The sequence below is a fragment of the Anabas testudineus genome, chromosome 1, assembly GCF_900324465.2.
Source record: "Anabas testudineus chromosome 1, fAnaTes1.2, whole genome shotgun sequence".
In the NCBI taxonomy this organism is placed as follows: domain Eukaryota; kingdom Metazoa; phylum Chordata; class Actinopteri; order Anabantiformes; family Anabantidae; genus Anabas; species Anabas testudineus.
Window position 1 is genome coordinate 8,371,933 of NC_046610.1, and position 19,230 is coordinate 8,391,162.

General features: G+C 41.1%; 1 protein-coding gene across 3 annotated transcripts in view; it reads left to right on the forward strand.

Annotated features, from left to right (window-relative positions):
* Window positions 1-19,230, forward strand: part of lrba (LPS responsive beige-like anchor protein) — a 160,660-nt gene that overhangs the window by 54,670 nt on the left and 86,760 nt on the right. For all 3 annotated transcript variants that reach the window (XM_026359540.1, XM_026359538.1, XM_026359539.1), the window contains exons 30-35: window positions 209-378; window positions 1,958-2,042; window positions 2,333-2,466; window positions 3,222-3,283; window positions 12,597-12,661; window positions 14,264-14,372. In XM_026359540.1, the coding sequence (XP_026215325.1) occupies window positions 209-378; window positions 1,958-2,042; window positions 2,333-2,466; window positions 3,222-3,283; window positions 12,597-12,661; window positions 14,264-14,372 (625 nt within the window). The remainder of the gene's footprint in view (window positions 1-208; window positions 379-1,957; window positions 2,043-2,332; window positions 2,467-3,221; window positions 3,284-12,596; window positions 12,662-14,263; window positions 14,373-19,230) is intronic.

Here is a 19,230-nt window from a genome sequence, read left to right on the forward strand (position 1 = left end):
AGTGTTTTAATGTATTCCTTGTCAGAAAAAGTGGCTGTTTATTTGTTCTTTCAGTTTAATGAATTAATGACAGGGTTGCCAGAGCTACAGTATACTGTGTACAAGAAAGTTTGATAAAACATCCTGTGAAGTGGCACCATCAACATATTTAGACTTTATTTCTGTCAGGGAAAAAATTAAATGAATAATTTGTCTCCTCTTTCTACAGAAGTGTAATTGTAGCTCCCAAGAAAGTGGGCGCGACACCATCTTCAGGCACTTCCATTCCTGTCACAGCGGCCACTGCTGCCTCTGTGTCCGCTGGGACACCTATTGACAGCGTTGCTGTGGTATCTTCTGGTGATGCCTCCCAGAGTACCTCTGCAGACTCTGCATCAAGTGCGTATACACACACGCACACACATTTACACATGCTCAGGTTTTCAAAGGAACGTGTCTCTTTGACGGAAGCTAAGTAGTCAACTAGATGAGTCTGCTTGGAAAAAAGTTTATATTCATTTAGAAATTGTGATCCTATGTTGGTTCGGCAGGATAAAATAGCTGTGTTTAATTTAATCAAGGCTTCAGAGGGAACACTACAATTAGACTAATTCAGTTTATGAGGACACTAACTCTACTCACTGATCCAGCAGTGACTGTAAATAATAAAAGGCATTTTTGTCACCTTTCAGTATCTGGAACTGCATAGAAATGTGTCATGATTTTATTTTTTTTACTGGGAAATCTATGTAGAGAGACTGATAAGAAAATTATTTTTGTGTGTTACAGGAGATTAGTGCGCTTTTAGTGTAAAACTAAGTTGGGGTGTGTGTGTTGTCTGTCCATGTGAATAAAGACAACTGCTAAAGCTGCGTGCATAGGTTGTGTCAGTGAGCGGTGCTGAGTAAATATACTTTGTTAGGGTTTCTGTGTGTTTTAGTAGGGCAGTGGGAGGACTAATGGAGATGTTCATTTACTCCTTTTTGTTTGAAGGAGCTACTTCAGTTTGAGAGGCATACTCTCACCAGGCCCACATGGCGCTGCTTAACACCTTACTTACACACACACAGACACACATACACACACACACACACACAAACACCAGCCCACATTACACTGTCTGTCATTCGTGGAGAGTTATCCCTGCTTGGAGACTGTCCTAGCTGGAAAAACAAGCCTGCTGAAACACCAGAGGAATCCCCCTCCTCCATATTCATCTGGGCATTAGCTTATTTATGAGTCACAGGGAAGTGAATTTACTGCCAGATCAATCAAACATGGACTTTGTACCTTGTGTGCCTCTGTCTCGAGAATTTAGTCGTAAACCACCTTTTAGTTGTATAATGAAACAGTCACAAAAACAGCCCAGAGAGGTAAATTGGTATGTAATGACTCAAAGAAGAAAAAACAAATTTAAATAGTAGCAGACATTTAACATCTCACATTCCAACACAGGTGTAACTCTGAAAATATTATTTAAATATTAAATTATTATTTTTAACAAATATTTAATATTTCACATGTTTGATATATGGCTGAACTATTAAAACGCCATCCAGAAATGATCAGTGTTCAAACTATGACTGCAGCTTACAGTGGAACCTTACCAGTCTTCACAGCACAATTTAAAGGTTTCCATCATGACAAGCTCTGAATTGTAAATTGATAAGGAAGACATATTGTGCTTGGAGTACATTATCCACTATCTAACCGTAAAATTATATTTTTACACCCACTTGCCCTATTCAAACATAAATCCCCCTTTTCTATACATTTGAATGGGGGCCATTGTATCAGTTCATAAGAGGCATGTTTCCACACAGGTTTATGGTGCTGCCCTGGTCGTATAATGTATTACTTTGCGCGTGTGTGTGTGTGTGCGCATGCACGTCTGTGTATGTGTGTGTGCGTGCACACAGTGTCCTATTCTTGTCCAACATCCAGACTAATAACAGAGTTCTTTGGTTTCTCCCTGCAGCAGGCGGCCAGGTTCCAGCCAGCGCTAGCCTGCCATCTGTCCCCCCACTCTCCCCTGTGACCCAGAACACAGCCCCCAATATGAGGTGATTCATCTTCCTTTCTCTCTCTTTCTTGCACGCACATGCACATGCACATGCACATGCACTATGAGCTATTTATGAACATAAGCACATGCAATCAGTTACTTATGAATATTCACTGATTGCTGCTTTATTCTAATTCACTTTCTTCCCCTTCGCATTAAAAACAGATATTTATATATTTATCTAATGCTTTTGATGTACATTTTTTTGACATTGAGTTTTTAATTGTATTCGCCATATACTGTGTGCATGTGTTGATATGCTGTTTGTTTACATCCTTGCATTTTTAGTATCTCGGAGCGTCTGGAACACGCTCTGGAGAAGGCGGCTCCTCTGCTGAGGGAGATCTTTGTAGACTTTGCCCCTTTTCTCTCTAGGACCCTGCTGGGCAGCCACGGACAAGAGCTCCTTATTGAGGGCACAAGTGAGTTCAACATCATAGAGGCACAGATACACCCACTGTTTGTTTACTGTGTGTTTTTGCAAATGTCATGACATAGCCTGCACTGACCGTGCATCATGTAAGTGTTGTCTTCATTTAAATCCAATAACATCTTCAGACTGTTGTTAATCCAATAATGTGGTGAGTGTATGTTGAGCCGAAAGCTGGTAGTTCTGCTGAAGGTTTCCAGGGGTCCAGGTCAGAGGCCAGGCCACTAATAGCAGTGTTTGGGATGTCTGCTGCCACCAAACAAAATGGAAAGTTGATTGATAGCTGCAGGGGGCCTGAAGAGAAGGCAGGGGGAGTGTGTGTGTGTGCATGCATCTGTGTTTGTCTGCATGTGTGATGGTTCATGTGCATCTGTGTCATTTAAAGAGCAACTGAAAGACCAAAGGCTACTCTGCCTTCTACCCGTCTGTGCCTCTCCAGCAGACTCTGGACACTCTAGTGGCCCCCTGCCCTCTAAAAGCCCAGGTCTCACCATTAGGGATCAATGAGACATATGTTGGCCAAGTTGGGCCTGTAATACAAGGCCCAAATATGTATTAGTTTACAGTAACATCATGTCAGCTCATTAGGCCCATCAATACTATCTGCTCTCTTGCAGATGGTGCAGTGTTAGGTAATCCCTGTCTGTTTGTGCATGTGTGTCTCCAGTGGAGTAGGGCACACAGACATAATTGTTTAATGTTAGTTGTACAGAACCGTCTAACTCTTTTTCTTTGAAATTTTTCCAGGCCTGGTGTGTATGAAGTCCAGCAGCTCAGTAGTGGAGCTCGTAATGCTTCTGTGTTCTCAGGCAAGTCTGGCATCTTTATCTTTTCTTATCCTTGTCTTCCACTTTCCCCTCGATCTGATTTATCAGACTCACCTTGAGTGCAGTAAATCCACAGCCCAGAGTGGACAGTGAACCATCTACTACCTTATCTTTTCTCCACACTACCGTTCTGCTGTCACCCCAACCCTGAGTGAGGGCAGAGAAACTGGAGAGAAGGCATCTTTGGCTGCAAATATTGGTCTGAGGGTCAAGGGTGGTCGACCTGTCCATATCACCTTTGACCTGAGCGCTGGCCCTTGCGGCCTGGACCAAACTGATGAGGAGGGTTAATGTAGATTTGATGGTGCTTTGCATCGATTATGCCTCTCTTCTCTGTTGTCTTGTGGGTGTTTTGTTGCCAAGTTTATTTAGCTGCTGCCGGATTCATGAATACTAATTCAGGGATCATAAGCAGGCGTGGGCAGATCAATGATCGGGGATGTCAATAGATCACTTCAGGATGGCTGATTAGCATTAAGAGGCACAAAGCTACAGAATGCTCCTTAGTTACTGTGTGTGGATCAAAATACAGTACTTTACATTTGCAAAGAAACCTCAGATGAAGAGTGTCTTTAGTGCTTGTTTTTATAGTGTAGCTCTTATATACACCCTCACAGTGACAAGGACAATAGATAATAATTCCCCTCTGGCCCTGTTTGTTTGTGTCTTTACCATTTAAAGCACCTCATGAAAAAACAGAACTCCAATAATACAAAAACACATCTGATTAATGGCATGCCTCTCACCACCGAATTCTGCTTTTTTATCTAGCTTTATTTTTTTAAAGAAATAATGCCTGTCATCTGGCTTTTTCTTTCTCCTTCATCTCACCCACACTCCCCCCTTTAACCTCCATACCCCTGTTTGGTTCCCATTATTCACTTCACTTCCTCTCTAAAAAGGTAATACAGTCAGATTACACATCTGCTTGGATGTCAGTGGCCATGCATAGATATGGGCTAGTGGGACACACAGAGGGAATGTGAGCTCCATATTGTCCAGAGACGATGGAATAGCAGGAGTGAAAGCTAGATAGAAAACCAAGGAGAGAAGAATGACAGGCTCTAATGCACCTATTTGTCATATCTGTCAGGGTGTTGTTTAATGCTAATCTAATCAAAGGCAGAATCTTGGTGATTGCTCTGTTGCACAGCTCATGCTTCACTTCCCTCTTTGGTCCCCAGCCCAAGCTATTTCTTCCTTTCTCCAAGCTCCAAAATACCCCACCCAATCTCCACACACACACGCACACATACACACACACAACCTCTATTTCTCTTTCTCTCGGTGAGGGGACCAGGTATTGGCTAGCGTAGTGTTGATTGCTTCAATAAATCATCCAACCAAATTCTCTCACAGCTAATGCAAATGTAATTTTATTGTTGTGTAAAGGGGAGGAAAAGAGGGGGGAGGAAGGTAGGTGGCGATACGCTGCATCTCGCTGGGGAAAAGAGGAAAACAGGGACAGACTTTCCTCTGGGCTAAATCACAATGTGTAATTATTTGTGTGTTTGTTCTCGTTGTGGGGCAGTGAGAGTGAGCCAGTGCCATGATTGATGACATTATTTAGCTAAGTTTGCTGGGCCCTCTGGCACAGGAAGTGCTCAGTTCTCTCACAGGAAGTGCCTCTATGGTCGTCTTGTGACTCCTTCCTGCCTTCAAGACCAGCGGAGGGAGTAGATGGACATGATATTGATTGATTTTTCTCCCTCCTACACCCCTCACAGCTTCATCAGAGATGCGATGCGATGCCATCTCTGAATAATTTTAATTAATTTCCCAAGCTTTGAGATGGAGTGGAGCCAGGGTGAAGGGTCAGGAGACTAGGGACTGCAGAGCAGTTTTTAATCAGGAATCCTATGAAAGTTGCATTGGCGGCCACATCAGCTTGGCATTGAGGAGGGGATTGTAAACCACAGTTTAATAGTGCTTTATTTCTAAACAACTACAGCAGTTATCCCAATTAAAGCACCATTTTGATCAGACATTAACTGTTGGGGTGGCATGCTGCCTTGTTCTCCGCTGTAATATTGATCTTTGTGGACTGCTGAATATACAAAGTGAGGATTAATGATCATAAACTGTTGTAACAGACTACCTCTCAGAATAGAAACGACAAACTGACAGCTACTGTATGTGTGCCTGGCACAGTTGATTTAGCTTTAAAAATGATAATGAATCCAGCTACACAGTTGATCAAAGATCTTCAGCAATAGCTGAACTTTACTCATTTTAAAAATAACAATACTTACAGCCATTTTAAAAACCAGACTTATCTTATGATGCCTAAGGTGATGTAACAATAATTAGATGTCATGACTCACACATCAAAGTGTGAGAGATTTTAACATATTTCTCTTTTCAAAAGGTTGCACATAAACTGAGAATCATACATGTAAAGAGCCACTCTCCCCCTCTTTACATGCCCCTGATTTGCCTTGACAGTTTGACTCTCCTGCTCACACTTGTTCTCTCTCGTCTTTGTCATATTTACGACCAGCATGTTGTTTCCTAGGTGCACTTCTTGAAGTGACTTTCACCCAGAACACCTGATTAATAAATAATGTGCTGGGAGAAAAGAAAGAGCTTTCTGTTGCGTTCACTGCTGCCTGTCCAGAGCTTTGAGAAATCATCTCATTGGATACTGGATAGTCTACAATGAGCAGAGGCCTATAAATCTCCTCACTAGCTACATTTGTGTCCTGTAGATCAGCCATTATTGTCCGGCCCCTCTGTCAGCTCATCCATCCTTCTGCCATTCATCAGAAATGCATCCTGTACGTGTAGAAGAAGGATGGAAGAGAGCGAGGAACTGATTTCATGATGGTTAACAAGTTAACAAAGAAGCAAAACCTAATGCACCACATTATTTGCACAGCACAAAGCCCCTTTTGGATACTTATTTTGTTTAACCGTTAAAAGTTCATAGTGAATCAATCCGAGTCATTGGGACACACAAGTGATCTAGTGGTGCCCTGTAAAAATGTCAAATTTCTGTCAGTAGCTCCACCATGTTGGTCGACACTAAGATATCTCAGCAACCATTTGATGGACTGCCAAGAAAGACATTGTTGGTCCCTGGACATCAAATTCCTCTTTGTTGATTTGTTTGATGGCGCCACCGGCAAGTCAGAGGTTTCACTTATCCAGTGAAATATCTCCATGTTTACTTGACAGATTTGTTTAAAAATTGTTTCAAGTTATATAGTGTAGTACTTTATAACCAAATACCTGCAAAAATGGTGACGTTCACATCGTCCTCAGTTGTCTCCTTTGAACATGGAGAAGCACATGGCTATCGTGTGCTAATTATGCATCTTAGCATTGCATTTGTGAACTCATTAGCATGCCAGTCTTAGCATCTAGGTGAAAGTCAGAACCTGGACAGATAGAACAATTATATTCACTATAAAGAAGTTGGTGTCAGGTTTTTATTGTTTTGTAATTTGTCTAAGCAACAATGTGGTAAATATCAAGTTCAAAACCCTGATCTTTGCCTGCAAAGTGGTCAACTTAAAAGCACCTGCCCACCTGAACTCCCTCATCCAGGTCTACAATCCCCCACTGCACCCTGCAAGCAAACAACATCTTATGGTCCCCTCACTTCCACTTGAAAGATCCCACATTTCAAAAATAAAATAAAATCTTGCACCTAGACCCAATCAAACTGAAACAACTCTTTCTAGAGAACTCTAATTTAAAGTTCTTCTCCTTGGCTTAGATATTTGCTTGCTTTGTACGTCCCTTGTAAGTCACTTTGGATAAAAGTCTTCCAGGTAACTAAATGTAAATGTAAATTTTTAATGGACTTATTCATATTCTCATATGTGATTTCAACAAATGGAACGTTTTTTGCTACCACTCTTGCAGATAATCCTTTAATAATTCTTAATGCTTTGATTCAATAACATCAATGTTAACTCGCTAATCCAATGATCGCACATTATCATATGTTCTCAGCCAGTATCAGCAAAGTTAACCTGTTTAACAGATGGACACCCCTCTCTCAGTCAGCAGGGAGACAGGCATTGACTTCCCCAAACACTTGGCTTCTCCTGACCCTTGACCCTCTGACCTCCAGGTTAGAAGTAGAGAGTGGTGGAGGCATAGAAGTTTAAACCCCTGCAGTCAAGGAACAGGTCGTGAGTGCACAGTCATCATGCTCCATGCAATCAATAGTATAATGTGAGAAACGAGGAAACCAGTTGGTAGATTAGTGGGCCTCAAAATGAAAATTGAAACAACCAGCAAGTTGTGCCATAGGCGCAATTACAGTACTTTTGTGTGTTTTATGAAGTATTCACAAGGTGCTTATTTTGAAAGTTATGCTGGTGTAAATGGGGTCTGGTGGTTATTTTCCTCAATACTCATTTATATCTGTCAGCAGACATATTTCTTCTTCTCTCTAGTAAGTGAGGCTTTGATAGATCAAGAGCAGAGCATGTTGTATGAACCACTTGGACAGCTGAGAGAGGTGAGAGAAGTGGTGAGGAATGTGTTGAAACCAGGGGACAAAAATACTTTCCCCATCATTTTCCTCACAGTCAGACCTACACCCCACTGCGTAGTTAAAGAGGCACACAAGGTTCAAGATCAGTGCAAATCAAAGTGTTATTTTTCCCTCCCTCCCTGTTTGCCTCCACCCTGTACTCTGCTCCGGTGCCCCTTTACAGCCATGCCACATGGCTCAGTCTCTCCACCATCACTCTCTAGTTCAGGGGATAATATCATGCTGTATATTCTTTGAAAAGGTACTCTCCTGTGAGACGTAGGGAAAACACAGTAACACCAACTGGCACTTAATTCTGTAGACTCCCTATCGTTGCCAACTATGCAGTCAGAGTGGGGGTGGCGAGGTGTGTTGTGTTGAAGAAGCTGGAGGTCAAGGGGGGCTTCCTGACAGGAAGTGAAGTCTAGCTGAGAGAGAGAGAATCAGATGGGAGACTCCTAAAAATTAAGTGGCTTTTAATTTAGATCCCAGTCGATTTCACCGTGAGCTGGTTTCAACTGGCTTAAGACTGGAGGGCCTAAAGTGGCAAGAATGGTTTATTTATACACAACATGTAATCGTGTTTCAAATAAATGAATTTCCCTGACATAGTCCTCTCATTCTGACAGGGGCTGTTAGAGTAATATTTTCCTACCTGACAGGTCCTGAGTTATAAGGCCTTGGAATGTATTCTTGCGTGTCAACCCCTGCTATCTTCTCTCAGCCATCCTGCTGATAAAATGCTATCCAGGCTTCTTCGCTCAGATCAGGAGTGGAAACTCATTTGCTTGCATTTTTGATCAAGCAAAAAGAGCCAGATTTTAGAGTTATTTTGCCAACATATACACAGAATTTTATCATATTTTACAGGCCTGTCAGTGACATGTCTTTTATGACATATTCTTCTTGAGCAATTATTGGCTTTGATTTTTTTTTTTTTTTTTTTTTTTTTATAAATTACAATAATGTATGCAGTGGACATTGGTTCTGTTAGGCATGCAGAACATTTGCTTTTAGGCTGTAAAAGTACAGTGACCTCAGAAAATAATCAGAGGTGAAGGGGTCGGGGTCTTATGAAGCCTCTCCCGAGTAACAGATGTATGACAACATGCTTGAAGTCACCTAAACAGGCTTTAAAGGACTGTAAAGAAAAGGATTGTCTGGAATAATGAGACAAAAAGCGATCCTCAAGTGTAAACAGACGCTGGTACCTGGCTAATACTGTCCTTACAGTGAAGCAGGGTGATGCTTCTCAGGGATATAGGTAATCTGCAGTGGGTAGGGCAGGGACAGTTGGAAAACGAGTGGCTGTCGAGGACCAGGGTTATATGAAACAAACACATTTAAACAAATAAACAGAAAGATTCATGGAAATGATGGTGTTTGATTAGATGATGGTTTGATTTCTCATCTAGATGTGAACATCTGGCCCACTTGGAGCTGAAACAGCCGTACAATGTTTAAGTATTCTTATTTCAACATCATTAAAATCCACTGACATTTCAACTTTTCATGAACAGCTGAAGTGTTGTAACATGTTTCTGTGTCTTTTTCGGGTACGGCGGCTTTTGGTTCTCTTTTTTTTTTTTTTTATACACTCGGTGTTCGTGTAGCTGTGAAAGTCTGATCCGAAAGCCCTCAGAGAAGCTGCTGCATAAATATTTGGACATCCATAAATATTCTCTCAGTTGTGAATTTGTTCACGCAAACACGAGTATGGATGTCTGTTTTTCTTTAAGCACATATCATTTGAACATGTACATGTGGAGTTAACGGTGATGTGTTATTGATTCACAAAGTGTGTTTCCAAAACATGAATAAGCAACAACTGTTCGGCTTTAGCATTAGTCAGTCAGAAGTGCTGTGATGACTAAGGTACTGTATTAAATGGTTTATGCTAACAGTAATTTTATGTTGTGTCTTGGTCTTACTCATCCACACCACGAACGTCTTTAGTCATTGTTGATATCAGATGACATTTAGGTCACACAGTTACAATAAACTTTCCTTGTGTGCTCTTTTTTGTGGTCGTCAATTCACAAAGGTTCAGTTTAAAGTGACACAATTTACCTTCACCTGCTCATTGTTATAGGATCTTTTACGTTACAGTCGTCACTAACAGAATTAAAATTGAAATGTTGAAAACGTTTTTGTCCTGTTGAAATCTTACTCAACCACTTTAAGTTAAACATTTTCTGCATTTGAAAAAGAAAAAAAGTAGTTTTCAACCCCTTTCATTTTGTTGCTGCTGCACTGCCATGTCTGACGTGAGGATTTATGCTTTTGTCGTCTCATCTAAAGTTATATTCCCATAGCTTTTCAAATCAACAAATACTTGTGATTATGAGTGATGCCACCAAAAAGCACAACTGACTTATTTATTATTTCGGGAGAGCTGAGACATTTTTTCTTCAGTGATGGAAAATGTTTTCCTTGTGTTGTGGTGAGGCTGATGTTTGAAAGGCGATTTTGCTCGGGAGGTCTGTGTTTTCTCACTAGTGGTAGTGGTATATTTAGATGTTGATTATGGATAATCAGCCCTAATGGCGGAAGTGCATGGCATGAGTGTTTAGACTCAATGCCATCATCATGGAACACAGACCAAACAGAGCTGTCTTATTGACTTCAGATTGAGTCAGACATTTCCATGAATACATTCAAACTTTGAGTCAAAAGAAGGTACAAATGTAACGCGCACCAGCAATAGTAAACATCAGCACGATTTCTGCTAGTCTGTTGACTAGTTTCCGATCAGGATCAAGGGACAGCCCCTTTTGCTCATCCTATCATCTGTTAGGAGGTCAGGTTAAAGGTTAGAGGTCACAAATGGCTGGTTGTATCCTCTCATCAGGACTGCTGTGGTCATGGCCCCTATTGTGGCCATAAAAACTGTGGCACTGCTGACCAGGGCAACCAAAATCCAATATTCTATCACTGACCTGTCTCTGTTTCTGTTTTGTCATCAGGAGATGTCTCTCAGATCAGGGTCATTGCTTTCTTAAATTTAACTAGAAGACCCATTTCTTGGCCCATAATGACACCATTACTCTTGCTATCACCTTTTTGTGTCTAAGGTATACCAATGCAGTTTTGAGATAATCTTTTTTATTTCTGCTGAAGAAGCTTTAATTATTTTTATTTTAAGACCCATGCATTAATGTCCCAAGAATTTTAAAGAGATCACACAAAGAGAATTTAATCATACAGTTTTTCTGTTTCTCCAGAAAGTACCGTTCTATTTACAGCCTTACTTCCTGTAGTGTTTATTTAGAATCCAGCTAGCACAGCTTGGCTCAGTCTGGAATATCCCCACAGCCACTGCAAAACACTAATGGTTAATGTCCTTCAACTACAGCATACGCTTCAGAAGGCCTCAAGGCTACTCTCACACACTTCCTCCAAAGCAAACTGTAGCCGCAAAACCGTCTGCCAGTACTGAACTCCAGAACACTGTTTCCACTCCCAAGCCCAGACTTTTATTCCCACTGTGCCCTCTTTATTTGGAATGTATTGTAAACACGGTCAATGCCAATATGGTCCTTCAGGACAAAAAGCAGTTATGAATTGAGATTAAGTGTTAGCTTGTTGTCTGTATGACATACAGTTGGTTACAGAGTGATGGTGTGCAGGCCTTTGAGACGAATGGTTTCCTTTGACTTAGAGAGTGATTAGTTTTGATGTTTATACATTTGTTGTGTGGAAAAAAGGGAAGAAACTACATGGTTTTGAAAAACATGAAGTATGTACAAATATATTTGGATGTGGATCAGAAATTCTTGTAAAGTGATCTTTCCTTCCTCTTTGTAGCGCTGATATAGTCGTCCCTGTGGGCTCTCTAGGTTTACTGAAAGGCCAGTCTCTGCATAAACAAACAGTTTCCTCTATCAGCTCATGAGATGATGACAGCAGGGTTTAAAATGTGTATGCCTAGGTGCACATACACATTGCAGTTGTTTCGTGGCTCCTTAAACATCTTCACTCAGTCGAGATGAATTGTTATTGGCACTTTATTGGGAAATTCCATAAGTACCATGGTTATTTTCACAACGACTGAACTTGACGCTGCACTTATATCAAAAATGGCACATTTTAATGAAGGCTGCATTATGTGCAATATGCAGTGAATCGCAGCTGTGATTACTAATTTTTCCTTTTTTTGGGGGGGGGGGGGTAGTTTGGTAGTTAAAGTTTCTAACCTGAATTTTTTTGCACATATTTCTCCATCTCCCCCGAGAGGAAGAAGGGGAAAAAGCGCTGTGAGTTTCAGACAGGCCCCATGACCTTGTTGCTTTATTATTCTTTTGACGGTTGTGTTGAAGGTGTTGAAATATTGAAGAGAACATGAGAGACGATGACCGCTGAGTTTTCCTTCTCTCGTTGTCCCTTCGAATCTGAGGATTTAAAGTCACACACACGACTGTGGTTGGATTGTTTAGACTGACACCTCGAACCATAAAGTTGGTCAAAGACAGGAGGAAATCTATGTATTTACTTGTGATGAATGCGCTGTCAACAAGGCTCCTCCATTCCTTTCTGCCAGTTTGCCAGTTGATTTTGTTGCAATGCTTTAGATGTTTTACTGAACTTAGTGCCCTGTGCTTCTATCAATGGCACTTGATCCTTTTCTTTTCTTTTTTGTGCTTGTTTTTGCTTAACTTTAAGATTTGTTCTTGGATATATTAGTCTTCTTAAAATATCTAATGCTGCCATTAAATGTTGCAGATCTCTAAAGGCTAAGTGTTAGGCTGTGACATTCCCTTTTGTAAGGTTTCATCAGTAATGTGTGCTGTTTGTGTTTGCTTGCAGGAATGGCAGAACTCTATCCAGAAGAATGCAGGTTTAGCATTCATTGAGTTGGTCAATGAAGGCAGGTAGGTGACCTAAGTCCTGTCCTCTCTTCTTGCAGCAGCACTTCTTCATTATCTTTTCAACCTCCACCCATCAGTACATTTTCAATTCCACCATCCTTGGATCACATCAAAGCCCCTAAGGTCCCAAAGATTGCTGCAGCCCCTGTTAAATGGAGGCTATTCAAGATTCTGCACACAATCAATGACTCGGGGGGGGGAGTAAAGAGGGACTTGAGTGTCCCAAGTGAGGAGAGTGAGGATGGAGTTCATGGTTCTATTCAATACCTGCTCATCCCAGAGGGATTTGGGAAAAGGAGAGGGGTTATGTAGAAGGTGACAGGGGCGCTGATCACTGGTTCCTCTGTGACACTTGGGAAATCAGTCTTGATTTCCCACTGTCTCTGTCAGTTTTTGCCTTGCTGCTTGAAACTTTATCTGCCTGTGATCATGTCTTCTGTCTACTCCTGTGTTTGACTACTTGTTTTTTCTCTCATTCATCCAACTGTTCATCTTAGTCATGAAACTCTCACCAGTTTGATATTTTGATCCTCCATTAGAGGATAATTCACAATATAGCTAATGATGATGAGTCCTTGGGCTTGTTTGTGAGTCAGTATTGCAAATTCATGCTAAAGTTATGTTACTAGTCAAAGTGTGATGATTTGTAGTATATACCTCTTTGCATGGAGAAATGTGAACTCTGTTTCCATTGGACCTTTAAAACAGGAAATCATTACTTCAGCCATTTAAAACTAAAATCATTAAACAGATCGTTACCAGCAACCCAACCAGCTATTTGAGTTAGAGTAACATCAGCGTCACAGAATAATATTTTACAGCCCTGTTTTCACATCCAGGAGAATTTGAGTCCACATGCAAAAAGCATCCCCTTTAAAAAAAAAAAACCAAAAAAAAAACCTTAAGTCTGTTTTATTCATATCTTTAGCGCAGAGCACCATAAATAGGGCCAGTGGTTGGGTTATTGATAGCGGGGCTTGGACAGGGCCATAGAGGCTGCAGAGGCCCCAACATCTCCGCTCCCCTGCTGCCCTGTGCTGAAACAGCAGGCTTAGGTTACAGTCATCCCGTGGCCCCTACTCCCCCACCTCACAGCCAGGGCCTCCATCCCTCCTCTCTGGCCCCTGCTCTGTTATTGTTCCACTTTGCACAGTCCTGACCTTTAGGGCTGTAGAAAGGGTTCTTCAACCTACACACACACATAACATGCATGCTTCAGCAACACTGATAAGAAGAAGGAAGAGGAAGACTACATATGTAGCAACATGGACACAGATCCTCCCTCCTGTCAGATGCATATCATTAACAAATCAATTAGCACCTGTGCCTCAGTTAAAGGTTGTGTCTGGTTTAGTTTTGCTTTTAAATTGGATTTCCTGCTTATTTTGCACGGTTCTTTTCCACCATTTTATGGACATTTCATGGCTGTTCTTTCTCTGGCTTATTACAGCAGTAAACAGATGTTTTGAATACTCTGAATCCCAAGATTTTATGATATTCTTAAGGATCTATTTTAGAAAAATCAGCATCCATGTACCTTAAAAATGTAAACAATGAATGAAAATGACTGTGAAGTGGGCTGATGTCTGTCTCTCCTTTGTCCAGACTGCTGAGTCACACCATGAAGGACCACCTGGTTCGTGTGGCTAATGAAGCTGAATTTATCCTCAGCCGACAGAGGGCTGAAGACGTCCATAAACATGCAGAGTTTGAGGTAAGATGCTGCACAACTCTGGAAAGCAAAGTGGAGAGCAATATCAAAAGTAGTCCAAAATATAGAGTTTGCAGATGTGAGGTTGCAACCTGCTGTGGCAAATATTGAATTATACAAACAGAAACAATATACTGCAGATTAAATCTAAAATCTGCAACTTCATAGACTATGACAAAGAGCGTTAAGTGTTGCATTTGTGAAGCTGTTTTACTCCATCTGATTTTTGGTGGTGTGATAGCCACAATGAGATTGCATAAAAAAACTTTACTAAAGTGAGTAAGCTGGACAGTAATGTCATTATCAGCCAGACACGTGCACCCTGACAAATGTGATCATCAATTTTCAGTAGAACAGTGCGTAGGACGTGTTTCTGTCCTATTCTATACAATTGACTATAAAGATATACTAATAAAGAAAGATTACATATTTTGGCTTCAATTGTATAGGAGCTGGTCCAGTGACTTCAAACTTGTCTATCACGTTTGAGGATACGTTACAGCAAACTTACAGGATAAATGTTTACTTTTAAAACATAACCCCATGCTAATCGTGAGCACGCACACACATGCATGCACACTAAAGTAGTCTGAGGCTGGAGATCATACTTGGCATATATCACTAACCAAACACTGTGTAGTGTTAATTTATCCCTGTGCCTCTCCGTCTAACTGCAGGCTTGCCCCTGAAACATTACTTCTCCCCCTTCACTTCCAACGAGTTCTCAGCACAAACGTTGCCATTCACATGTAGCTGCTGAGCCAACTCTATCCTGACCCATGGGCACCCTTCGTTGCACCTTTCCCAGTCCAAGTCTGCTACACCCGCCTCCTCTGCTTTCTAGATCTCTCCAAAATCATTTCCTGTCCTGCTGAGATCCTGTCCATTATACTCCCGCCGGGCATGTATTTTGCCAGTGACAGGAATATGGCATCCTCCCCTGTCTTCGAACCCTCCCTCTCTCATTTCTCAGGAGCCTGCCTGTACTAAAAACTGCAGACAGACCTGAAAGGTGCTGGACTGAAGGGCTGACTGTTTGTAAACCCACCTCCACTCCCAACCCTCAGTCCTCAGCCCTCACTTTGCAGTAAAATGTGATGCTTTTTTAAGGTTCAAGGAAGGGTCTCTTTTACATTCAGGTAAAAAAAAAAAATTCCTCAAGAGTGTTGAAAGTTAATCACAGGGGAGGAGTTGAAACCCTTACACATCAAAGATTTTTCTGTGATTGCTATGTTTTGCTCCTTTGCCTGTATAGACTGCTTCTCTGTGTGATTGGCATTCTGTTAACCTGAACCCTTACTGCTCACTCTGCTCCAAGTGTCAATCATGTGCGCAGTTTTATCTGACATGATCTGACCTTATCATTATCAACAGCGCAGATCTGGAGCCGATTTAGTTCCACAAGGCTGATGATGCAAATTTTTACTCTACTGCGTGCTCACATCGTGACATGCTGTACAGTATTTGTTCTCTTGAAAATATGCCTGTACAGTATGTCAGGTTAGGCAGCTGACGTCTCACAAAAGAGCCACACAAGTAACAGTAACAGCTTGGAGTGTGTTGCGTGACAGGCAGACAGACTTTGCAGGCAGTCTGAACACAACAGCCTCAAACGCTCCTGCTTTGCCTCTTGACATGTTCTCAGGCCATGTACTCTCTGACCATGTTCATTCACATACTGCATTTCTTAAACTCCCTGGCATCAGTTCTTGACTTCTGCCCTGTGTACAACTGTATGTACAGTTTGTATTGTTATTATTCTTTCTGTTTAAACAAGATGTTTAGGAAGAAGAGCTGTACGCAAAGATAACCTCTTTAACTGATAAAATTCTTATTTTTACATTTTAACTTTTAATTATGTGTCTGATTTACTAGCATGCACGTAAACTTCAAGTGAATGATCTTTGATATTTGCTAGGTAAGAAAGTACAAATGAAATGTAAACCAAGGACAAAGCATCTTCTGTTCTGTTCTGTAGTTCTTTTCTCTGCCACATTTCCTTATCCGCTCTGCTTTCTACAGTATACTCATATTTGTAATTTAGAAATATAAATACACAGGCTGTATTTTAGAGACATAGTGGACCTTTTTAGTAAAATACTGGGTGCAGTCTAATAGGGCCAGCTTGGTTATGTTTCCAAATCAAGCAGCCCCATCAGCTGCATGAACTATTACTCCATTGAGTGCAAAAATACAACTAATGGAAAGCTATAACTTTCCATTAGTTTTATTTTCCAGTTCTCATTCGAAACTTACTCTACCTTTGCAATCTTCCCTCCGCCCTTAATCAGATACCCGCAATGGCTCGTCCCAAACTATTTTTCACAATTGAATTCCCCACTTAAGTGCAGTTGCTCCTCTGTGACCTCTGAGGAGAAGTGAACCCCTGATAAGTCTTGCTCTGATATTGCTGTATTGATTTTTGCCTTCATACAAGCTCTGTTTGAGCGTGCTGTAGCCAGCGGTTTCATTTTGCACTGCCACAATAAAAATAACAGGCCAATGAAACATCCCCCCTGAGGGTGGGGGTGCAGGGTTTTGAAATTATTTTCAACTATGTCCTTGTTTTTAAAGCACTGTTCTTCTGAATTGTGATGCTGCGACACTGTAGGTTGGTTATTGTTTTGTGAAAAATAGGCTGAAATACTGCTGCAAAATGACTCATTCTGGCTGTCGTTGTGTTACACTGGAAGTGAGCAGGTTTGCCAAGTCATCCAGCACCATTTACACTCCAATTCACTGCAAATGAGAAGTTCTGCGCAAGTTAAACAGCAGCACCAGATAAGAAACCGAGGCACTTGAAAATTCAGAATAATTCAACATGTGAAAACAAAATTATGTTTGTTCCTTGTCGGAGTTCATATCCTTGAGAAGACAGTGATAGAGGAGCCTTTGGATTTAGATACCCGTTTGCCTCAGAGATGTAACATATGCTTTCTCTCTCTTTCTCACTCACACTCTCACTGTCTCTCTGTGGGACAGAATTGAGTTATCTTTGGCCCTGAGAGTAAGTTATTACAGTGGGCTTAGGGTGAAACAGAGATGAAGATAACTAGGAGGAAATCCAATTACCTTTTAGGGTTCTCTATCTAATAGGATCCTTAATGTGAAGGAGATCTGCAGATCGGATGCTGCTGCCCAGCACAGCAAACACTACACTCTTGATATCTTTCAGAGGAGCAGGAAGGAGAGGGAGGCCGTGAAATAGAAAGGCGGAGAGAGAAATCGAACTCCCTCTGTTTATGGGGCTGTTCATTTGGGATGAAATGTGGTGGGCTCAGGAGCACGAGGGCAGATAAAAAGGTCCAGATAGGGAAGAGTGAGCAAGACCCGTGTCATTTCTATTCTTTCTTAACGTTCCCTTCTGCTCGAGCTGTTTTTTTTTATATACCCACTTGATTCCGTCTCTGCTGTTATATAGAGTAAGTCAATGGAATGTCTAAGAGATGCAGTGAAAGCCAGATGATAGTGGCTAATTAGTGCATGGCGTCATTGTCTTCCCTCTGCTGAGCTTGTAAAACGATCTGGTCCTTCTCCCCATGTTAATAACATTAACATTGAGCTGATGCTCATTAAGTTCTATTATCATAGCATTGGTCTCTGGAACTGTGTGCATCAAAGACCATCTTACACAGCTGAGCATCACAAGACAGCCATGTATTGTGTTAGCTTACATTAGACAGCTCTGCAATTTAAATATATCCTGCAGGCAGATCAGTTCAGTGTTTACTCAGACACCTGTTTAAGAGAATTACCTTTATTGTTAAAACACAAGCAGCCTGTTAAACGACATTGAATTTCAGTACAATATACGGTTGTCTGTTACATCTGTGGAAATAATCAAAAAAATAAAAAAAGAGTTTCCTTCAACACACACACAAGAGCCAGAGTACAACAACTCCCAAAGGCTATTTACACCACATCATTCCCAGCACTCAGACTGATAGCTGCCACCTACTGTAGCTTGCTGTCATGTAGTTGTCACAGCTGTAATGTAGTATGTCAGCAGGGCTGAAAGCCTGGGCTTCTCATTATGAGCAAATCCAAATATAGGAACAGGTCTGTATTTGTATCTGAAATACATACATTATTGCACAAACAGGAGGATAGAGTGTTTTTATATTTTTAATGAGTGAGAAATTTCACATAGTAATTGGACAAAACCCCTCTGGACATCAGTAGATGTCTAAATGCTTAACGTTGACTTTATTGTCAAAATACATAACACGTTGCCGTGTTTCATCTTACTTTCTGTACATTCTTGGTAGATTGGTTATTTTCTACTGTAGAACATGGACTGTTTCACTTGACACCAGGAGATCGAAAGGGAGAAGTGGGGTACAGAGGATGCTTAGGGAACTGTAGTTTCAGTCCCACTGTCTTGTCAGCTTAATTAAGTCCCCAGGTACCTCCTCCACAGCTTCCATCATTATATGTGTCCAGATAACCCCGAAATATGACTTTACTCTACAGTTTCCCTTTGTTTCAGTCTGACAGTCTTTTTAGTCACCAAGAAAATGTTCTTTTCATTTTTCTTGTTTTGGTTTTCATATTAGCAGCCAAAGGTGAGCTTACCATTCTGAAAATAAGTTTTATGGCTCATTGTCTTATGTCATTATGTAGCTAGACATTCATTTACACATCTTATTTAGATAAGAAGTGGTGTTTAAATTGCATGTTGTTGATAAAGCCTTGTTTTCACATGCCTTACATTCTGGGTATGGTGCTACCACTATGTATTCAGGCAAAAGACAATCTAGAGGACATGTATTTTTCATCTTGTAGCGTCCTTCCTTCATTTGACTATTTTTCACCTCCAGACGACAGTTTAACACACATGATTTTTCATGTGGCATGACCT